Source organism: Chelonoidis abingdonii, chromosome 11 (assembly GCF_003597395.2).
Source record: "Chelonoidis abingdonii isolate Lonesome George chromosome 11, CheloAbing_2.0, whole genome shotgun sequence".
Lineage (NCBI taxonomy): Eukaryota > Metazoa > Chordata > Testudines > Testudinidae > Chelonoidis > Chelonoidis abingdonii.
The window spans coordinates 6,241,528-6,242,376 of record NC_133779.1 but is presented as its reverse complement, the minus strand read 5'-3'; the positions used below and the strand labels follow the sequence as shown (position 1 = coordinate 6,242,376).

The window sequence follows — 849 nt, the reverse complement described above, 5'->3', positions numbered from 1 at the left end:
ACCCCCTGAACCCCGGCCCCCCCATCAACTCCCTGCCCCCCATCAACATTCCCCTGCCCCCAAATCAACGTCCTCCTGAACCCCAGCCCCCCATCAACCCCCTGACCTCCAATCAATGTCCCCATGAACCCCGGACCTCCATTAAACCCAGCACCTCATTAGTTGCTGGCCCCCCCTGGCTGCAGGGGCTGCAGATCCAGGCCCTGGAGCTGGGCCCTGTCCTGGAGGGAATCGACACCACCCTCCCCAGGACCAGCCCGGCCTATGACTCCCCGTAGGCTGGCCCAGCTGGACAGTGTGGGATTGGGGAGCTAGTTTGGGGAGCCCTCGCCTGAACCCTACTGTGGTAGGGGTCAGAGACAGGTGGTGGGGGGATAGGGGAGCCCCCCCCACTGCAATGGGAGGGGTTTGCCCAACCCCAGGGGAGGCTGAGAGCGGGGACCTGGGGCAGCCTGGGAGAGGAGTTGGGAGGAACCTGATGCCCCCCCAGTCCAGCAGCCATTAGCTCTGGAGACTCCTGGGAGCACTGGGTGGTCCTGAGAACCCTGGGGGGGGGAGCCCCAGGGGACACCCCCCTCTCCTGGAGCCTGACAGCTCCCCCTGTCCCGCCTCTGAGGCCATCTCTGCTGCACTAGGTGGCTGGGGCGGGGGAGGGGAATGCCCTCGCTCACTGCCCTGCGGGGGTGGGGGGGATGCTCAGAATGGTGCTGCTCACCCTGCTGGGGGTGTCTGTGCTCAGGGGGCGGGGGCATAAGCCTGCTGGCCATCTGCCAGGTGAGCTAATCCCCCGCCCCTTCCCCGCTACCCCCTCGCCCCTTTGCTCAGGGCTGGTCCAGAGACCGCCCCCTG

The 849-nt window shown here is 67.1% G+C and overlaps 1 protein-coding gene across 1 annotated transcript in view; it reads left to right on the top strand.

Annotated features, from left to right (window-relative positions):
- The window catches only part of PPM1N (protein phosphatase, Mg2+/Mn2+ dependent 1N (putative)), a 12,567-nt gene extending 12,289 nt beyond the window's left edge, over window positions 1-278 (top strand). The window contains 1 exon segment of the mRNA XM_075071246.1: window positions 186-278. Coding sequence (XP_074927347.1) covers window positions 186-278 — 93 coding nt within the window.
- Window positions 279-849: the final 571 nt, after the last annotated feature.